The sequence below is a fragment of the Oncorhynchus masou genome, chromosome 15 (assembly GCF_036934945.1).
Source record: "Oncorhynchus masou masou isolate Uvic2021 chromosome 15, UVic_Omas_1.1, whole genome shotgun sequence".
Taxonomy (NCBI): Eukaryota; Metazoa; Chordata; class Actinopteri; order Salmoniformes; family Salmonidae; genus Oncorhynchus; species Oncorhynchus masou.
Window position 1 is genome coordinate 22,484,033 of NC_088226.1, and position 15,812 is coordinate 22,499,844.

General features: G+C 42.1%; 1 protein-coding gene across 1 annotated transcript; it reads right to left on the bottom strand.

Moving 5' to 3' along the window:
* Positions 1-1,109: 1,109 nt before the first annotated feature.
* Positions 1,110-5,169, bottom strand: prl (prolactin). The gene is made up of 5 exons (XM_064988722.1): positions 5,081-5,169; positions 4,874-4,986; positions 2,965-3,072; positions 1,912-2,094; positions 1,110-1,774 (listed from the first exon to the last, which is right to left on the bottom strand). Exons 1-5 carry the CDS (start codon positions 5,118-5,120, stop codon positions 1,586-1,588), a joined length of 633 nt encoding a protein of 210 aa, XP_064844794.1. The 5' UTR covers positions 5,121-5,169; the 3' UTR covers positions 1,110-1,585.
* Positions 5,170-15,812: the final 10,643 nt, after the last annotated feature.

Genomic DNA, 15,812 nt, shown 5'->3' on the forward strand with positions numbered 1-15,812 from the left:
CATAAAACCATTAAGTTATTTTCACAACATAGGCTGCAGTAGTCCTATTGGCTATCAGAACTACTGTACGCTGAGTGTACAAAACATTAGGGACACCTTCCTGATATTGAGTTGCACCACCTGCTCTCAGAACAGCCTGAATTCGTTGGAGCATGGGCAAGGTGTCAAGTGTTCCACAGGGATGCTGATCCCACGTTGACTCCAATGCTTCCCACTGTTGTGGGAAGTTGGCTATATGCCATTTGGGTGGTGGACCATTCTTGATACAGACAGGAAACCATTGAGTGTGAAAAACCCAGCAGCATTGCCGTTCTTGACACACAAACTGGTGTGCCTGGCATCTACTACCATAACCCGTTCAAAGCTACTTCAGTCTTTTATCTTGCCCATTCACTTTCTGAATGACACACATACACAATCCAAGTCTCAATTGTCTCCATGCTTGAACATCCTCCTTTAACCCGTCTCCTCCCCTTCATGTACACTGATTGAAGTGGATTTAACAAGTGACTCCAAGAAGGGATCATAGATGATCTGGATTCACCTGGTCAGGCTGTCATGGAAAGAGCAGGTGTTCTTAATGTTTTATACAACCAGTGTGGATGTACTTAGGCTATACTCCATTTGAATATCATAATGCTTCAGATAAGTGTTGCCAAGACCAAAGTTGATCAAATAGCCTCATACCCATCTATAAAGTTTAGAATTAACATTTCATTGACACATTGAACTCAAGCAAATGAAACGCATGCGTTTCCAACATATCTCTTGGCGGAACACCTCGACGACACGGTGTATTGGCATGCTGTTGTAACCGTCACCGTTGGCACACAGATCATTGAGCTGCTGCACTGACATGTCAACTCTGGCGCTGGCACGGTAGGCTGCTCTCTGGTTTTGCTTCATCCTCTTCTTGACTAGAGCAGAGCTGTCATATGGCGAGCAGGTGTCAGGTTACGGAGCGGCCAGGAGAGGAGTCAGCTTTTCACATCTCTCTCATCATACACCGACAGTAATAACAAGGACACACAGACTTGCCGCAGAAGGTTTGAACCCTGTTTCACGGTTTGAACTGATCTACAGCTCTGGTTGGACTGCAAGTATTCATGTTTTATAATGCAATAAAGATTTTATTTGGTATTTAGTGAAACAGTACATTGAGTATAGTATAAGAGAAGTAATAGAAGTGACTTGAGAAATATTCTAAAGTGCAAATGTTAGTTGACCAATGACCGTCATGATATCAGCCCTCTGTATCTACTAAGAATGACTTGGAGGGATCCTTTGTTATCTATATAAATCATTGAATATGATTATAAGTGCCAATATTAGGTTGCATATTTTTGATATGCATTACCGAACATAAACTACCTTAAGTTGTATGGTCAAATGTGGTTCAGATAACAGGTTGAATAGAACGTATAGTCTATGAATAGTCCAAATGTGATGTAGATGGCAGCATTAGTCATTTCACATAATCAAACTCAACAAACAATCCCCTGAATTCTCCTTCAAATGGCTACCCCATTTTGACTATCAGTTTGAAAATGGAACAATCCAGAACCAAAATGCCTGTCATTTTCTCCTAACATGTTTCTGGTCGCATTTTGGTAGCCCGGCATCGAAGGACCTTGAGGAAACTGTCGATTTTGTGGGAGTCCCTGCGGAAGCAGGACATGAGGAAGTGGAAGTTGATGAGGCGGGAGGTCTTGTCATTGCCGAGGTCTCCACCCTTGAAGGGGATTGAAGAAATGTACTGGGAGGAGGGTCCCATCTATAGAGAAAGAGACACTTTTTTAAAGCAAAAAGTTGTCACCTTGCACAGTGTTCAATTGTTGAACTAAACCCACTAGTACATAAACAGTTTGGTATGCTTCACATAAAAACAGATACACAGCGTAAGTCACCCACCTTGTTGACCATTATGTCCAGTCCATCTCCCAGGCTCTTGGAGTAGTCCTGCAGTTCCCTGATCTTACTGCTGATGTCGCCATTGGAGGGGTGTGGCAGAGTGGGCGCCTCTGAGGAGAGCAGCAGCAGGGGATCGTTCCAGGCCAGGAGGAGGGAGCGAGCCAGGGAGATCAGCTCATTCTCCTGACGAACACAGTCATGAAAGAAAGATAGATCCTGCACGCTGTAGAATGCTCCTGCAGTTTTACGGAGTGCAATGCTCCAACACAAAAGGTCTTAATCAAGCTCGACGAAGGGGAGCATCATAAGAAGTGGACCAAGGTGCAGCGTGGTGAGCGTACATATTCCTTTTATATATAGAAAATGTAGCCAAGGAAACGACCGTGACGCTTAAGAGGGCTATAGTAAAACTAACAAAGTCAACTACCCACACTGAAAGGAGGGGGGGGGGGCTACCTAAGTATGATTCCCAATCAGAGACAACGATAGACAGCTGTCCCTGATTGAGAACCGTACCCGGCCAACACATAGAAACACAAATCATAGAAATAAAGGACATAGAATGCCCACCCAAATGACACCTTGACCAAACCAAAAAGAGACATAAAGGCTCTCTAAGGTCAGGGCGTGACAGGGAGTAGGAGTAGGGACTAGGCATTGGGGGTTTAGTCAAGGAAGGCCTTGTGCAGGTTGTTAAATGTGCTGCTCTTTTAGAACGGAGTGAATACTAACATAGATACACCACAGGGAGGAGACAAATCTAGAGTGAGAGGAGAGGAAGGGTACATCTGAGTTAGGGGGCTTCCTCTCCTTGTCTCCTTTCCTTCATCTGCACGACTCCACTAATCTTAGACTGCTGGATGCATATTGCCCCCAGCTCTCCAATCCTCTCAGATCTGTGCCTAGGTGCTAGATGTTGTTGCTGGACAGGGCTGTAGATTTTTTCAATAAAGTACTCAAGCAGGTAGATTGGGAAAAGAGAGAAGGGGGATAGATTATAACTAAATAGAGAGATGAAATAGATGAGTGAGGAGAGCACAGAGCTCTACTGACCGATACTCTGAGCGCTTGCTCCTTGTCCTTGGGTGTCTGGAGTGAGGAGGTGTGACACATAGATGGGCGTGGCATCATCACTCGTCCCATTGGTGGGAAGTGAGAGTCCTGAGAGAGAGAACGGCACAAAAGTGGTTATAAAGTTAACTCAAGTTGAACATGCGCTGACACAATACTCTGAACATAATGTAACGAACGATATATACATCTTGAACACAAACAGACCAGGTATACACACAGATACATGCGCACACAGACCCAAGTACACGTGCATTGTTGTCCATGGTTATTAACCTTCTCACAACTTTCTGGGAATGGTGCAGGCTAGTTGTTTGGCTTTGGAACATTCTCAGCACATTTAATTATTTAATTATTATTGTTTTATTGTTATATCCTTCCTGTTTGGCCCTGTCCGGGGGTGTCATCGGATGGGGCCACAGTGTCTCCTGACCCCTCCTGTCTCAGCCTCCAGTATTTATGCTGCAGTAGTTTATGTGTCGGGGGGCTAGGGTCAGTTTGTTATATCTGGAGTACTTCTCCTGTCTTATCCGGTGTCCTGTGTAAATTTAAGTATGCTCTCTCTTTCTCTCTCTCGGAGGACCTGAGCCCTAGGACCATGCCTCAGGACTACCTGGCATGATGACTCCTTGCTGTCCCCAGTCCACCTGGCCGTGCTGCTGCTCCAGTTTCAACTGTTTTGCCTGCGGCTATGGAATCCTGACCTGTTCACCGGATGTGCTACCTGTCCCAGACCTATTATTTGACCATGCTGGTAATTTATGAACATTTGAACATCTTGGCCATGTTCTGTTATAATCTCCACCCGGCACAGCCAGAAGAGGACTGGCTACCCCTCATAGCCTGGTTCCTCTCTAGGTTTCTTCCAAGGTTTTGGCTTTTCTAGGGAGTTTTTCCTTGCCAACGTGCTTCAACACCTGCATTGCTTGCTGTTTGGGGTTTTAGGCTGGGTTTCTGTACAGCACTTTGAGATATCAGCTGATGTACGAAGGGCTATATAAATACATTTGATTTGTATTAAGGAACTTGACAAAAAAACAATTTCTTGGTATTTCATTACTTTTACATGACGTTTCCTAAAAGTTCAAACGTGGTTACATTTAATTTTCCTTTTTGAAATGTTCTATCGTTCGTAAACTGGTTTGGCATTGAGAATATTCTCAAATAGTTCAGAGAACGTTTATTTCAGTTCTTCAGCATAACGTTTCCTACAGGTTTCCTCCTGGGTCTATTTAAAATCATGTTCAGGTGGGTTGGCTGCGTGTACTAATTGGCCCCACCTGATCTTAATGAGTTCTTGTTTCCTTTAGAAATGGGTTCTGTTTGAATAGACTAAAATTAACAGCTTTGTATGCGTAAAAAAAACATGGCATATTTTCTCCATCCTGGTGGTGCAGTGGACAAATTCCACAGATAGAGGACGGAAGATTATAGGTTTGAACCGTACTGATGGCGTGTCACATTTTTTTAAAGTTGCATGATGAATGCCAAAGAAAATGCATTTCCATGTGCCACATCTGGGATTGGAGCTAAAAAAAGTTTACCCAAAATAATCTGAAAGTGTTATTGAAATATTCAGTGAAAGTTTTCAGGAAGTTATTAAAAATCCTACAAATAACCTATCATTTTAGTTCTCAGAGCGATAATAAAACCTCCCAGGAAAACTTTCAAGGAACCAGAGCAAAAATGTTCTCTGAACGTCCCTGCAACCTAAAGATAAATGTTCCCAGAAAAGGCAACATTTTCACCTCTGTTCTCAGAACATTTAAAAAGCGTTCAGTTTTACCGGTCAGGAAACGTATTCGTTCCCACAACCAATGTGAAACCAAAAACATACGTTCCCACAACTTCCAAGGAACCAAATGTGCTAGCTGGGATGGTTGTTACTGACCAGGTCCTTGGTGAGGGAAGTGCTGAGTGAATGAAGCTTGTCTGATCTCTGGGAAGCTCTCTCCATTAGGTCACTAAGACCAATGGCATGACAGGACACAACAAGACACAGAACTAGAGGTGAGAGAGAAAGAGAGAGGTTTGGCTTTAGTCAATTTGCCTCCATCAAAAACTCACACACGGACTAAACACACACATTTCATCTCACCTGCTAAGTGGAGTTTGGTACCCTGGGATCGGCGAGCCATCTTTCCTTCTTTTCGGTTCTCTCCTTATCTTCTTGTCCTTCCTCTCCTGCTTTTTGGCTGTTGTTCCTTCTCGCCCCCTTTATATAATGCCCTTGTCTTCTTCATTTGTGAATGCATAAGTCTGGTGACTGTGCGTATTGTTCAGAACTAGTTCTCTCCTGATCACTAATGAGAAACATTGTTTTCGGGGTGGTCTGTCCCTTAGGCATGTACTCATCAATACCCATGGTATTTTTTTAAGGTGAGATAGTGAGGTGGATAAAAGCTTTTGGAAAAAAGAGAGGGGGTCTGGGGGGGGGGGTGAAGGGCAATTAGATTCCATTTAGTATGAGTTTTGAATGGAATCATTGACTCGTCCCACAAGGTGGGATCGTCTGTATTTGTGTAACTTGAATACACGGTACACGATGGAAGCTAAGTTACTAATTGTTTCTGTCAGAAATTCTGTACAGCCTCTTTAACTGTCATGTGTTACTCCCAGATTTGAGAGAACACCACATCTGGTCTTTTTCCTGTTGTTAGCTGTTTATTTGATAGGGTTGTTGGCTGTTTATTTGATAGGGTTGTTAGCAGAGTATTTGATAGGGTTGTTAGCAGAGTATTTGATAGGGTTGTTAGCAGAGTATTTGATAGGGTTGTTAGCAGAGTATTTGATAGGGTTGTTAGCAGAGTATTTGATAGGGTTGTTAGCAGAGTATTTGATAGGGTTGTTAGCAGAGTATTTGATAGGGTTGTTAGCAGAGTATTTGATAGGGTTGTTTAGAAGTGTATTTGATAGAGCCAACAGCACACGAACAACCCTTTCTTCCCTTTAGTTTGGCCAGTGTAACCAGTGTTCACTGCACCCTGTAGGTATATTCACCAGCTAGAAGCATTTGCTAAATTACCATCTTTCTTATCATATCATTATTACACTGTCTCATTCTCTCTCACTAAAACCACTTTCATCGCAGTGCTTGAGGCACAGACCCGAGTTCGATCCCAGGCTGTGTCACAATCGGCCATGACCGGGAGTCCCATAGGGTGGCACACAATTGGCCCAGCATAATCTGGGTTGGGGGTCGGTTTGGCCGGGGGGGGGCTTTACTTGGCTCATTGCGCTCTAGCGACTCCTCATGGTGAGCCGGGCACCTGTAGGCTGACTTTGGTCGTCAGTTGAACTGTGTTTCCTCCAACTCATTGGTGCGGGCGGGTGTTAAGGAGCGCGGTTTGGCGGGTCATGTTTCGGAGGACGCATGACTCGACCTTCGCCTCTTCCGTCAAGTTCGCAATTGGATATCACGAAATTGGAGAGAAAATACACAAAAAAAATGTAAATACAAATAAACCACTTTCTATGAGCCAGTTTGTATTCCACACAAGTCATCTTTCCACATGGCCTGGACTGGAGTGGTTTAGTGGTTAACACCACTGCTATCAGCACGTGTGTGCTCGTGAACGCATGTGTTAGGTTTGAATCCAGGAATCACTGCCACCAGCTCATCTCTTCCCTTCTATATACTGTCTATTCTCTAGAATTAAATATCTGAAAAAATACAAAACAGAGAGGAAAGTAACCATTCTATTGTCCTCTGGCAGACTAGTATGTGTGGTGATGTAATACCTTCCATCTCTGCCACTGATGACCCAAGATCTGAACCCCAGTCTCCCGCTCGGTAACTAACATCTTAACCATTAGAGCATTGGTAGTCAAACTTTTTCAGCAGGGACCCCATTTTTTTTTCCCACCAAAATTTCTTGCAGCCCCACTCCAAATCTAATGACACAACCTTTTATTAATTGCATTATCATCTCTTATCAAATTGAAAAGAAACCTATAAATACCTTTACTCAATAAAATTATATTTGTCAAATGATCTTTCTCAAAAACGTTTGTATATTGTCCCATACAATTATCTGTAGTGTAAATGTTTTGTTCCCAAAATAAATAAATACATTTGGCAACCCAACTGCAGGGACTCCGACTGTGAATATCAATGCATTAGATGGTGACACTGGTTTTGAAGTCGCAGGCAGGGCTACCTCATCACAAGAACGTGAGAATATTCCAGAAGGCTAAGAATATTAAGAATATTCCAGAAGGCTGACTACAATATTGGATCCTGGTCTTGATCTGGAAGGTTCTTCATGACTGTTGAATAAGTCCCACCAATCACGGGTGACTTACACAAACTTTCCCACAGCGATGTGACACAAACGCCTCTCAACAATCCTTTATGCAGGCCCACATACAGTCAACCCTGGAGTTCAAATCTGGGGTTCAATCCCCCTCTCCACCTTTCCCAAATTTGTCTCCCCCGTTGATTCTAAATCTTATCGGTCTAATTAAAAGCAAAAATTCCCTTTAAAAATGTATACAGTACCAGTCAAAAGTTTGGACACACCTACTCATTCAAGGGTTTTTCTTTATTTTTTACTATTTTCTACATTGTAGAATAATAGTGAAGACATCGAAACTATAAAATTACACATATGGAATCATGTAGTTACCAAGAAAGTGTTAAACAAATCAAAAAAATATTTTATATTTGAGATTCCTTAAAGTAGCCACCCTTTGCCTTGATGACAGCTTTGCACACTCTTGGCATTCTCTCAACCAGCTTCACCTGGCAAGCTTTTCCAACAATCTTGAAGGAGTTCCCACATATGCTGAGCACTTTCTGGCTGATTTTTCTTTCACTCTGCGGTCCAACTCATCCCAAACCATCTCAATTGGGGTGAGGTTGGACAATTGTTGAGGCCGGTTCATCTGAAGCAGCACTTTGCGCTAACATATGAGTTTCCTGAGTCCTGAAGACTTGTGTTATCTCCCTAAGAGAATGCCTAGACTTTAGCTCAACAGGCTAGCACAGGCAGCCTAGATGACCCCATATGTGTTTAAAATGTTAGCCCAGACCATTATCTTTACAGGGCAAACCTCAAGTGTCAGAGCATAATTCCAACCTTGTACCTGTACCATTACTGTCTTCACACACATCCTATCAGCATCAATGATGCCAATGTGTCAATAAATGAGTAACATTACCGTTGTGAAGCACACCCCAGTTGGCACATAACATTCTGAGAACCATATGTTTCTTAGAATTTGGTGAGAGCGTAGTGGTCCTATGGTTATTTTGCATACAACCTTCCCAGAACGTTTCCTCATGGTTCTATTGAAAGTAATGTTCTCAAATTGTTCAGAGAATGTTAACAAACACTTTTCTTCTGTTGGAATTTCAGAACTTCAGCAATACTTTTTCTACAGGTTTCCTCATGGTTCTATTTAAAGTCATGTTCTCAGAACTTTAAGAAAATTGTCCATTAAAAAAAAAACAGAAAACCTTAGTAATGTTAAAAAAAGGTATTTAAAACGTATATATTCCGTTCTCGGCATCAAAAAATATAAAATTCTATCTTGTTAAATGTGTTAAGTTTGTCCATTATTTGGCCACATCTGATCTTAATGAGTGCCTGTTTCATTTGAAACAGAGTCTGTGTGAATAGACTAAAAATGAACAGCTTTTTATGAGATTAAAAACATGGCATGTTTTTCTGGTGGCATAGTGGATTAATTCCATGGATAGAGAGCAAAAGAGCATAGGTTCAAATCTCACTGACGCCGTGCCACAATTAAAAAGACATGTTTTGCCTAAGCAACTTAATTTACATGTGTCGTATCTGTGGAGTTCAAAACAGCTAACCCAAATTACGCGAGCAGTGTTATTAAAAGTCTGTTGTTCTCAGAAAGTTATTTACAGTGCCTTCAGAAAGTATTCATACCCATTGACTTATTGCACATTTTGTAGTGTTACAGTCCCAATTCAAAATGAGTTAAATAAATAAAAAATCTCACCATCTACACACAATTCCAGGTAATGACAAATTGAAAACATGTTTTTGAAATCTTTTGCAAATGTATTGAAATGAAATACAGAAATATCAATATCAATACATGTTAGAATCACCACATTTATTCAAAATGAAATACAGAAATATCTATATCAATATCAATACATGTTAGAATCACCTTTGTCAGTAATTATAGTTGTGACTTTTTCTGGGTTAATCTCATAAGAGCTTTACACACCTGGATTGTATAATATTTGTGCATTATTCTTAAAATTATTCAAGCTCTGTCAAGTTGGTCGTTGATCATTGCTCGACAGCTATTTTCAAGTCTTGCCATACATTTTCAAGCTGATTTAAGGCTAAATTGTAACTCGGTCACTCAGGAACTTTCAATGTTGTCTTGGTAAGCAACTCCAGTGTATATTTGGCCTTGTGTTTTAGGTTATTTTCCTGCTGAAAGGTGAATTTGTCTGTTGGATAGAAGACTGAACCAGGTATTCCTCTAGGATTATGCATGTGCTTAGCTCTATTCCGTAAAATGTTATCCTAAAAAATTCCCTAGTCTTTGCCGATGACAAGCATACCCACAACATGATGCAGCCACCATCATGTTTAAAAAAAATTAATAGTGGTACTCAGTGATGTGTTGTGTTTGATTTGCCCCAAACAAAATATTAATTTCTTTGCCAAATTCTTTGCAGTTTTACTTTAGTGCCTTATTGCAAACATAATCCATGTTTTGGAATATCACCATTGGCCTCACAGTGAAATACCTGAGCGGTTTCCTTCCTCTCCAACAGCTGAGTTAGGAAGGACGCCTGTATCTTTGTAGTGAGGGGTGTATTGATTCACCATCCAAAGTATAATATAAATCAAATAAATAAATAATAAATAACTTCACCATGCTCAAAGGGATATTCAATGTTTGCTTTTTTTTATCTACCAATTATGTGCCCTTCTTTGCGAGGCATTGGAAAACCTCAGTGGTCTTCGTGGTAGAATCTGTTTTCAAAATACACTGCTCAACTGAGGGACCTTACATATCATTGTATGTGTAGGGTACAGAGATGAGGTAGTCATTCAAAAAATCATGTTAAACCCTATTATTGCACACAGAGTGAATCCATGCAACTTCTTGTGTGACTTGTTAATTAAGCAAAATTTTACTCCTGAACTTATTTAGGCTTGCAATAACGAAGGGTTTTAATACTTATTGACTCAAGACATTTCAGCTTTTCATTTTTAATTAATTTGACATTTTGGGTAATTGTGTATAGATGACATGACATAAAATCACATTTTAACCCAGTTTAAATTCAGGCTGTAACACAAAATGTGGAAAAATTCAAGGAATGTGAATACTTTCTGAAGGCACTGTAATTACCTTAAAATAACCAATAGTTTCCGTTTTGAGAACGTTAAACGCCTACACCATTAGAAATCCACCTTTCCCAGCTGAAAGACGATGGCCAATGCTTCCCCATGGTGTTGCACAACCATGGAAGTCAATAAGTCGTCGTTTTTGTCAAAGTATGAAATATTTGTGCTTGAAGTGGCAAATCTGAATGTGTGACTTCAGGTGGTTCTGTGAGTCTTTTCCTGTAAGATGACGTGCAAATTATTTTCAGCCTACGTTTAGTTTCAGGGCTGTTTTTTGTTAAATTTTTAATAATTTGTATTTTTTTATTTTTTTTAAATAAAAATGTAGTCTAGAATTTTCATCCCATTGACATCAATAAATTATCTTCAATAATGGGGCGGCAGGGTAGCCTTGTGGTTAGAGTGTTGGACTTGTAACCGAAAGTTTGGAAGTTCAAATCCCTGAGCTGACAAGGTACAAATCTGTCATTCTGCGCCACGGGTCCTAGGCCATCATTGAAAATAAGAAGTTGTTTACCTGACTTTCCTAGTTAAATAAAGATAAAATAAAAACATGATCTACATATGGGGTGGTATAGCAGTTAGTGCACCAATATATTGTATCACAGTGGGCTCAAATCCAGCCTAATGGCACAAATTCTATTTATCTTTTCCATGGACTGGGCCAGAGTTGTTCAGGACTGTCACACCTTGTTGAGCCAGCAGAGGTTGCTCTTCTCTCCAGACAGAGAGAGACCCAGGCTAGAATTCATGTGTTTGGTATTAGGCCTACACTTCACTGAAGGGCTCCTGTGTCCTCAAGAAATGGTCTAAAACTGCCATTATTGGGGAATAAATTATAGACAGCTCATAGAAAGCCATCAAGCCAGAGCATTGCTCCTTATGAATCTAGAGCAGTGTGTGTGTTTGGCATGAGAACGAATGTATGCTTATGTGTGCTATCTATGTGTGTGTGAATTTAAGGTATATAGCTTTATTTTATGTGTGTGCCCTGTATAAGCTTGTAACTTTGTGTGTGTGTGTGTGTGTGTGTGTGCAGGCGTCTATATGGTGTGTATCTATATGGTGCATGCATGGAGGGTAGACTATTTAGTGAATCGTTCACAAGTTGCTCTCCAGCCCTGTGGGTGGTGGTTATGAGATAAACACAAGGTCCTATATATGGGGTTTCAGTACACAAAGACAACATGTGTGGAACAACCGGTCTCACCGTATGGACGTTCACCCTATAGATTACCCATGTGCCTCTGCTGCTGGCTGACACCCTCCCCCTACGTCGTCCTTTCACAGTGGCTGTTTCTAACCACACACACACACACAGGAACACTAACACACATACAACACACACACATGAAACACTCCTCCTCTCCCCCCTAGTATGACCTATACATCTGACTTTAATTGTAATTTACTTCCCCTTAGAGGTGCCCCTGGAGTTAAGTAACTCCCACTGGCTCTCTCTCCTTACCAACCCTTTCCTTACCAACTCCTACTTGAACACAAAACTACTCCCAAACATTTCCTTACCAACTGCTGTAACACAAAATATAAAAACTTCTCCAAATCTCTCTCTCGTCTTTTTCTCTCAAAATGTTCCACTGCTTACTGTTACTAAAACAATAATTGTAGGTGTGGCTGTATTTGTGCTGTGCTGGCTTGATGTGATGTGATGTGATGTGGAGTAGAGGAATGGGGGAAATGGCTTCAGGCCAGGGGTGTGGCTATGGATGATAGTCTCAGGTAGATGTGATCTCTGTAGGAGCCTGAAGAAGAGTTGGCCAGCCTGATCTTATGCAAACCAGTGATGAAACCACAAATATGAGGAAAACAAAATGATTAGAGGGAGGGTGTAAAGAGACAACAAAGCAAGAGAGAGAGAGTGGGGGGTAGAGAGAGAGAGTGGGGGTAGAGAGAGAGTGGGGGGTAGAGAGAGAGTGGGGGGTAGAGAGAGAGAGAGTGGGGGGTAGAGAGAGAGCGAGTGAGGGGTAGAGAGAGCGAGTGAGGGGTAGAGAGAGCGAGTGAGGGGTAGAGAGAGAGAGTGAGGGGTAGAGAGAGAGAGAGTGGGGGGTAGAGAGAGAGAGAGTGGGGGGTAGAGAGAGAGAGAGTGGGGGGTAGAGAGAGAGAGAGAGTGGGGGGTAGAGAGAGAGAGAGTGGGGGGTAGAGAGAGAGAGTGGGGGGTAGAGAGAGAGAGAGAGGGGGGGGGGGAGAGAGAGTGGGGGGTAGAGAGAGAGAGTGGGAGGTAGAGAGAGTGGGGGGTAGAGAGAGAGAGGGGGGTAGAGAGAGAGAGAGTGGGGGGTAGAGAGAGAGAGAGTGGGGGGTAGAGAGAGAGAGAGTGGGGGGGTAGAGAGAGAGAGAGAGTGGGGGTAGAGAGAGAGAGTGGGGGGTAGAGAGAGAGAGAGTGGGGGTAGAGAGAGAGAGAGTGGGGGGTAGAGAGAGAGAGTGGGGGGGTGTATAGAGAGAGAGTGGGGGTGTAGAGAGAGTGGGGGGTGTAGAGAGAGAGAGTGGGGGGTAGAGAGAGAGAGAGTGGGGGGTAGAGAGAGAGTGAGTGGGGGGTAGAGAGAGTGAGGGGTAGGGGGGTAGAGAGAGGGGGGAGAAAGAGAGAGACAGAGAGAGAGGACCTGAAAAACCATCTGAAACACTCCTCCCCTGCCATGATGAAACAATTATTTGTCATGTCCTGCCCATGTGGAATCTAACCATGGTGCCTCTCTCTCTCCACCCTTTTCTCTCTCTGTTGTTCTCTCTCTCCCTCCTTTTCTTCCTCAAAGAGTTGGCTTTACTGTTCTTTTTTTCTTATCCCTTGCTCATTCACTCACTCACCTAAAATGGTTGGCAGAGCCTCTATCTCTCGCTGCGCCTATCATATATATATCTCTCTCTGTCCTTGTCCCTCCTCTGCTCTCCCTCTCTTTCTAAAAGGGGTTGTTGCAACTTCTCTCAATTCAATTCAAGGGGCTTTATTGGCATGAGAAACATATGTTAACATTACCAAAGCAAGTGAAATAGATAATGTACAAAAGTGAAATGAACAATAAAAATGAACAGTAAACATTACACTCACAGATGTTCCAAAAGAATAAAGACATTACAAATGTCAAATGATGTATATATACAGGGTTGTGACAATGTGCAAATGGTTAAAGTACAAAGGGGAAGTACAAAGGGGAAATTTTTACAATGGTGTTTGTTCTTCACTGGTTGCCCTTTTCTTGTGGTAACAGGTCACAAATCTTACTTCTGTACTCTTGTATTTTACCCAGTAGACATGGGAGATTATCACAATCGTGTTTGTTTTCGAATTCTTTGTGGATCTGTGTAATCTGAGGGAGATATGTCTCTCTAATATGGTCATACATTTGGCTGGAGGTTAGGAAGTGCAGCTCAGTTTCCACCTCATTCTGTGGGCAGTCTGCACATAGCCTGTCTTGTCTTGAGAGCCAGGTCTGCCTATGGCAGTCTTTCTCAATAGCAAGGCTATGCTCACTGAGTATGTACATAGTCAAAGCTTCCCTTAAATTTGGGTCAGTCACAGTGGTCAGGTATTCTGCCTCTGTAATCTCTGTTAAGGGCCAAATAGCATTCTAGTTTGCCCTGTTTTTTTGTTAATTCTTTCCAAAGTGTCAAGTAATTATATTTTTTTCCCTCACGATTTGGTTGGGTCAAATTGCGTTGCTGTCCTGGGGAACTGTGGATTTGTTTGTGTTTGTGAACTGAGGCAGGACCAGCTTGCTTAGGGCACTTCTCAAGGTTCATCTCTCTGTTGGTGATGGCTTGGTTATGGAAGGTTTGGGAATCGCTTCCTTTTAGGTGGTTGTAGAATTTAACGTCTCTTTTCTGGATTTTGATAATTGGCGGGTATTGGCCTACTTCTGCTCTGCGTGCATTATTTGGTGTTTTACGTTATACACAGAGGACATTTTTGCAGAATTCTGCATGCAGAGTCTCAATTTGGTGTTTGTCCCATTTTGTGAATTCTCTCTCTCCAGTGAAAGGGGTTGGCTCTGCTTAGTTTGTGTAAAGGAAAGTCCACTACCTCTATGGCACTCTATACGTTACTGTAGTGCAGCACACATAGAGACACAGACACAAACACACAGACCCAACTGCAACACACCCCCTCTGTCCATAGGATCACATTCACCGGTACCTTAGGAAACCGTTGAAGGTGTTTGGAGACTTCAGCATCACAATTCCTCAATACACCTGCTGTCACACAAGACTACGATCAGACATCTGCACGGATAGGTGGGATTTGATACTTTACACTGGGATTAAAGCTGTTCTGTGGTCAGTTTTGGCACAATGGATACTTTTATTGTGTGCCACCATGATCTCTTTGTCTCCGGCCTCCGTAACGTTCTTGCTATGTTGCTCATTGTGACAAGCAGAAGGCTTTGGATGGACAGAGGAAGAACAGCTATCGCCTACAGAGGGAAAAGAACAGATGCCCTGGGAATACACTTCAATAGCCATGCGCTGACTTCGACCAAGTTTCTGTATGTTTTGTAAAAGCTTAGGCTCCAAGGTGTTCTCGTTGATTCAAACACGGGCTATGTACATGTAACTCTCACATCAAGAGGGTCTGACAGGTGCACTGCTGCTATGTGTAGTGTACGCCTACTGCTTTTAGTACATTTGTGTTCCTGTTTCAGTTATGCATTGAACTGAAGTCCCTGTTCATTCCGGTCTAATCCAGTCCTGCTGCAGGACAAGGTAATTGGGTGGCATTTAATGGTAATTTAATTAGAACTAGAGTTGAGCCTCTCGTGGTGAATATGAATCTATAGGAGCTATTAATGGACATGCACAAGGCTTATCTCGGGAGGACGGAGGGAAGTGGGTTGGGTGAAGGGGGGCGTCAGCAAAGATGGTATAAGAACATCGGGGGGCGATCTCACCACGGATGTTAGGTTCTCTCTTCAGTATCCTCATTTTTTTGTTGTTGTTGCGAGCAACGTCACTTGTTGGGAGGTTGGACGTTAAATGCCTATGCTTTCTTATGTAGCATTATGCAAAGTACAGAACATGGTATAGTAATAGGAGGTTAGGTTTAGGAGGTTTGGACACAGCTGTAGGCTGTGTCCAAAAGACTACGTTTACCAGACCCGAGTCATAGACCCCTTGTAATTCATGATGGGCATTCCGGCTCTTTCCAGTGAGCCGGCTCGTTCGACTCAGCTCCTCAAAAAGAGCTGGCTCTTTTTGCTCCCAAATGGCTCTTTAAAAAAATATATGTTTTGTATTTTTTCCAAGTCAAACAGTTTGAGATAGTTTGACTGTGATTAGTGTTAAAACAATTCTAATTAAATTATTAAATTAAATCATACTCTACCTTAACCACAATGTATTTAAAAATGCATTGGTTTGTTATTAAAAAGAATGCTGTTAAACATTTGCATTTAATGTATAACTTTTTGAATGTATATCAACAGTGCATATAAATGTAACCATTCAAAACTAATACAATCTGAACAACATAAT